The sequence below is a fragment of the Dromiciops gliroides genome, chromosome 5 (assembly GCF_019393635.1).
Source record: "Dromiciops gliroides isolate mDroGli1 chromosome 5, mDroGli1.pri, whole genome shotgun sequence".
NCBI classification, from domain to species: domain Eukaryota; kingdom Metazoa; phylum Chordata; class Mammalia; order Microbiotheria; family Microbiotheriidae; genus Dromiciops; species Dromiciops gliroides.
In genome coordinates this window covers 174,285,536-174,291,535 of record NC_057865.1, presented here as the reverse complement: position 1 = coordinate 174,291,535, position 6,000 = coordinate 174,285,536, and the positions used below count along the sequence as shown (strand labels likewise).

The 6,000-nt window shown below is 45.4% G+C and overlaps 1 protein-coding gene across 1 annotated transcript in view; it reads left to right on the top strand.

Moving 5' to 3' along the window:
* Positions 1-384: 384 nt before the first annotated feature.
* The window catches only part of PFKFB3 (6-phosphofructo-2-kinase/fructose-2,6-biphosphatase 3), a 118,429-nt gene continuing 112,813 nt past the window's right edge, over positions 385-6,000 (top strand). Inside the window, exon 1 of the mRNA XM_043965867.1 lies at positions 385-662. Within this exon, the coding sequence (XP_043821802.1) occupies positions 647-662 (16 nt within the window). The 5' untranslated portion in view covers positions 385-646. The remainder of the gene's footprint in view (positions 663-6,000) is intronic.

Genomic DNA, 6,000 nt, shown 5'->3' with positions numbered 1-6,000 from the left:
ATCATTCAGAAAGAGCCCCCTGAGCAGGCACCCAACAAAACAAGCCCTGGACAGGTGCTTTCGGGGTTCTGGCTCTGATTTCCCTGGCTTCCCTCGCGCACCACCCACTTGGGCTCTAGGGGCATCTCGTCCCTTAGCCCAGGTGGGTGGGTGGGGTTGATGGAGAAGCAGTTTTTCACACAAGTCCAAAGGTGGTACAGAAGGTTAATGAATGGAAACCGTGCGCCCAGCTCCTCAGGGGCCAAACCTTGGCCATTTCAGCCCCTTCCCCACCTCAACCTCCTCTCCCTCGCCAAGTCTGCCTTTAGCCCCGGGAGAGGAAGGGTTACAATTTCCGAAAGTAGCAACCGCCCGGATTATCAGGGTTTCCTGGTTCCCAGCAGTTCCTGCCTCGCTCGCCAGTGACGCTAGCCGGCGATGACCAAATATGTGCATTTCCCTTCCTCCCGCAGCTGCCTCCGCAGGCGTCCGGCTCCCGCACTGGCCCCCGGAGTCCAAGGTTGGCTCTTGTAGACTTGACTCCCGCCATCCCGGTGCCCAGGACGCGGAGAAGGATTCATCCCAGCACTGCAGGCGCTTTCGTCATCCCTCGGAAGCCTTTGCGTTTCTGCATCCTCCCGGGACTTAGATCCCTCCCTCTGGCGAGATGCCCTTCAGTAGAGGTAGGCAGAGCGTCTCTTTCCAACTTGTTGCGGGGCTTGGTTTGCATCCCCGCTCTGACTAGCGGGACTAGAGCGGGGGTGGGGCTAGACCCACGCATTCTCCCCAACCTCCCGTCCCCACCTTTAAGTGGGTGATGAAGGAAGGAAGGAAGCGACAGTGCTGCAGTGGCATTGCATGGGTTTGCTGCTGTCTCGCCACGCTGAGCCTGCTGCCTGCCCGATTCCCGTCAGCCTGAAGTTCATAGGCTAGGATCGTGGATTTCGACCTGCTGCTCAGTCTCCTTCTGGGGTCTTTCACCTGCTTTCCCTGGCTCCCTGTTGGCCTAAATTGTCTGCCTCCTTCCTTACTCCAATGCCTGGAGGCCGAAGATGCCTCCAGAGGTCCAGATTCAACCTGGCCACTGCCCAGCCCTGCCTCCACAACTGGGGCAAATAGATGTCCTTTCAGTTGTCTTGGGAGTCTGACGGCTTTGAGCTCACAGTGTAATAATGCTTGCCAACCTTGGGGACTTCCATCGAATTTTCAGCTAGATTGCAGCAAAGCTTCAGGGATGCAGATAAAAGAGGGGATAAGGAATCTTTCAGGGCTTTTCACTGACCTGGAGTTTTCCATGTAACCTTGTAAGAGTGGGATGGTATTGGGAGTTTTGCATGAATTGAGATCTCAGTGCTTCGTTTAAGTGCACTTCGTTTGAAAGAGCTGTGTGCATGGACATATCAAGAGGCTGGCCAGGGCTGGGTGACCCTGGCTTAGCAAGGTAGCATGCAGCCAACCCTGTTTTCAGTCTGGGCTGGCTCTCTGCAGTAAAAGAGAACTTTCTGACCTAATTTCCTCCGGCCCCCTTTAGTCTTCCTTATATTGTGCCCTCCTAGGTTCCCTCCCCCCACTGCCATCCCTAGCTCCCTAGAAGAAAGGTAGGCCACTTCCACGTGGGGCCAGGGTTTGCAGATAGGGAAGGAAAGAAGCCTGCCCAGAAGGGGAAGAGATTGAACAAAATCATTAGCAGAAACAAAACTGGAACCAGCACACAGGAAGTCTCTTCTTCCTCAGGCTGCCCAGGGTGAACCTGAAATGCAGGCTGCTGCAGAAACTAGTGGGAGTGACTGTCAGAAAACCCCACCAGCTGTGGGGAGACTTGATTTGTTTTTGTATTGGGTTTGGCAGAGTTTGATTGCAACTGAAATAGAAAACGTGTGCTCTACCTATCCAGTTCTTCTTGTGGTGGGAATCATTTGGGCTCAATTTCAAGAATTAATCCAGCTTCTCTGGTCAAAACTCTCCCATGCATCATAAACATTGTGTATGTCTTGGCTATTTGCATCCTAATTCTTTAATTGCTGAGCATCAGTCGTGAAATTAGAAGGAATGAACAGGCTCCCAGTTTCTAGTCTTATCTGTCTGTATTCCATGGCTCGTGTTTTCACATCCAATTCACATTCACTGCCAAACCTTCCAAGTTGCACTGTGGAGCCTATTGGCTTTTACCCATTATATTTGTTCTCATGGGGCCTTTATGAGCTCAACAACCGGTCAGACGAGAATGGTTTCTCCTGCTTTTCTCTGAAATTGAGCCACTTCTGGAATAGGATGAGACAGTTATTTACTATCTGATGCCTCAGAGGGGAAAGGAAGATGAGAGCATTCATTGGTGAGTAGGAGTGGGAACCAAAAGTCAGGGACAGGGTTTGTTCTCTTAACTGCCAGATCTAGGTTATCTAATCATTGCCCATCATGGTGCCTCGGTTATCCCATAAGTGACAGGGATAACAACTTGGGGTCAATTATCCCTTCTGGCACATCATTCATTTGCTTATTCAGAGTTGCTTTATGAGTCTCAATGGATGAAGGCTTTTGACATCTGGCAGCATCATTGCTGTCTGCCTCAGGTTGCAGACTCCAAAAGGGCAGGAACTATACCTGTTCAACTTTCTTTGTTACAATTTTTAGCTTAGTACATCATCCAGGGTGGCATTAGATGTTTATTTTGACAACCATCACCATATGAGTTCCTTAAGCCATAGTGTAGGTCTCTGTAGTATCTTATACCACCACCATCATCAATGCTAATAATAGTTGTTGTTGTTATTGTTATTATTATTATTTAGAAAGGGCCATGCACAGTTGCAACATATTACCAACAAAGAGTTACGAAAGGGAGAATTACCATGAAGGAAATCAGGGATATAATGATTTTAGACTCCAAAAAGAACTAGGCCATCATGTTGTATGAAAGAAGGTTAGGGGGCAGCTAGGTGTCACAGTGGATAAAGCACTGGCCCTGGATTCAGGAGGACCTGAGTTCAAATCCAGTCTCAAACACTTGACACTTACTAGCTGTGTGACCCTGGGCAAGTCACTTAACCCTCATTGCCTTGCAAAGAAAGGAAGGAAGGAAGGAAGGAAGGAAGACCCCAAATATGCTTATGAAGAATCAGTCATGACTCAATAACAACAGTTATTAAAATATTAAGAAAATAGGTTCATGAAACCAACGTTAATAACCCCTGGTAGAACAAGTCTCCCAACATATTGGGTAGACATTCCCCATGGAGGAATTATGGGAGGACATCAATCAATGAATTAATGAAATAAAGGCCTACTATGTGACAGGTACTAGGCTAATCACTGGGGATGCAAAGGACAAAAAAATAAGGGACATGAGTAAGAGATGCTCAGGATGAGGAGGCATGGATTTTACTCTATACTCTTAGAAAGAATACTTGCCTTGATGTGATCCTAATCACTCTTTAATGCAGTCATCAGTGACCTAAATAAGCCAACTTTAGCAACAGCAATTAAGTCATTGTTATATAGACCTGCAGCTGCTTGGGTCATGTTGTATGCATCTGGCCAAATCCTAGTCAACATCTGTTTTGTTTTTTCCCCCCAAAGAAAAACTGTTATTAAAAATCACTCCGGGGAAGCTAGGTGGCACAGTGGATAAAGCACGGGCCCTGGATTCAGGAGTACCTGAGTTCAAATCCAGCCTCAGACACTTGACACTTACTAGCTGTGTGACCCTGGGCAAGTCACTTAACCCCAATTGCCTCACCAAAAAAAAAAAAAAAAAGATGAGTTATCAATAAAAATTACTTAAAAAAAACAAAACAAAAATCACTCCAATTCATCCTCCCCTCAGTTGCCAACGTGATTTTCCTAAATTATAGGTTCGATCATGTCACTGCCCTACTCAATAAACTCCAATGGTTCCCTCTTACTTTCAGTATCAAACATCAAATCCCCTGACATTTGCAACCTTGTACAACCTTCCTCCATCCTAACTGCCCAGTCTCCTTCTGTTTTACTCCCCTCCACATAATCTGCCATGCAGCAACCCCAACCTTCTTGCTGTTCCTTGAGTAAGACATGCCATCTCCCAAATTCATGCCTTTTACTGAAATGTCCTGTTTTTCCTCTACCTTCAGGTTTCCCTAGCTTCCTTCAAGACTCTGCTCACATCCCACCTTCTGTAGGACCCCTTTTTAGGTCCTTCCCTTCTACTCTTCACTATTCCCTCCGAGATCACTTTCCATCAGCTCTTTGATATTCTGTATCTACATAGAGCATTCTTTCCATTAGAACATGAGCACATTGAGGACCATATTTCTGCCTTTCTTTGTACCCCTTGGTGTTAGCACAATGCCTAGCACATAGCAAGGATTCTTGTTTTTGTTTGTTTGTTTTTTGCGGGGCAATGAGGTTTAAGTGACTTGCCCAGGGTCACACAGCTAGTAAGTGTCAAGTGTCTGAGGTCGGGATTTGAACTCAGGCCCTCCTGACTCCAGGGCTGGTGCTTTATCCACTGTGCCACCTAGCTGCCCCAAGATAGCAAGGATTCTTAACAGGGAGTTTGTTAACTGTTTAAAAAAAAAAAAACCACACACACGTAAACCAACAAACTTTGATAGCTGTATTTCAATATAATTGGTGTCCTCTGTAATCCCAGGTATTTTATTTTATGCATTTAAAAACATTATTCAGAAAAGTGGTCCATAAGTTTCACCAGACTGCCAAAATGCTGAGAACCTTTTTAATAAGTGCTTATTGACTAAATTTACATCAATAAATAATTCAGTCCCCCAGGATACAGCCCATATAACTAAAAGAGGCTGATAGATTACATACTCAGTAGTCAAATGTGAAGCATCACAGGCTTCTCATTCAGTTAGGTGGCACAGTGGATAGAGCTCTGGCCCTGGAGTCAAGAGGATCTGAGTTCAAATCCAGACTCAGACACTTATTAGCTGTGTGACCCTGGGCAAATCACTTAATCCTGACTACCTAAAAAGAAAAAAAAGACATCAAAAGGCATTTATCTATCTTAGTGGGACATTTTAAACTCTCCTTAGAGGGGCAGCTAAGGAAATTAGCTTCATGACAAGATTGGTGTCCTGGCCCAACACTGTCTTGGGCATTACTACCTCTTAAGAGCCTGGGTTCCAATAGTTTGGAGGAAATGACTAACCTGGCAGCCTATGGGCAGAAAAATGAACTACATATCTTTCTTCCATGGCCTAGAAATATCAGAAAGAACCCCTTGTCCTTGGTTCACTTCAAAATTATTATTTCCTGTTGAGGATGAATCATAAATTATTAGAGCTAGAAACAGAGGTCCAGAGACTTGCTCAGAGTCACACAAGTTCTATCTTAGTGGCCCCCTTCCATTTAGCTCCTCTTTTGACCAAGCAGGAGCAATATTGATGACTCCTTAACCCTTAGGGGAAATTATGACTCTAATTTTTATCCTATGATTAAGGTATTTTGTGATTGTAAAGGTAGGATTCTGGAAGAATAGTACCATTGGGGGCTGAGTCATCAAAGGGAATTTGGGCAATCCCCAGAGGGAATCCCAGAGGTGTGCATTATTCTTCTGGGTTATTGTGTAGCAGTCTTCTCCTTTCTCGAAAGCAAGCTGGAAAAGGGAACTGTCTCTTAGACAGGAAGCAAAGGGTGAATGGACAGCCCTCAAGGGAATGAGGTGACAGGATATCTGGTTTTGCCCTTTAGAAAGAGCTGATGGGATGCAGGCAGGTTCCAGGGTGGGTAAATAACTGCTGTTATATGGTTGCTACTGGGAATAGGCCCAGATCCTAGGATTCATTTGACAGCACCGAATAATAAAATTGGTCAATCCCCTACTAACTATGCATCAGCCAATTGTGATATAGCAGACAGAGCACAGGATTTTGTGTTGGGAAATCTGAGCTTCTATCCCAGTTCTTCCACTTAGCAGCTGTGTGAATATGGGCAAATCTTACTATCTTCTCTGAACTTCAGTTTTTCTTATCTTTAAGATGAAGATAATCTTATTTGCATTATGTAACTAACAGGAAGTTG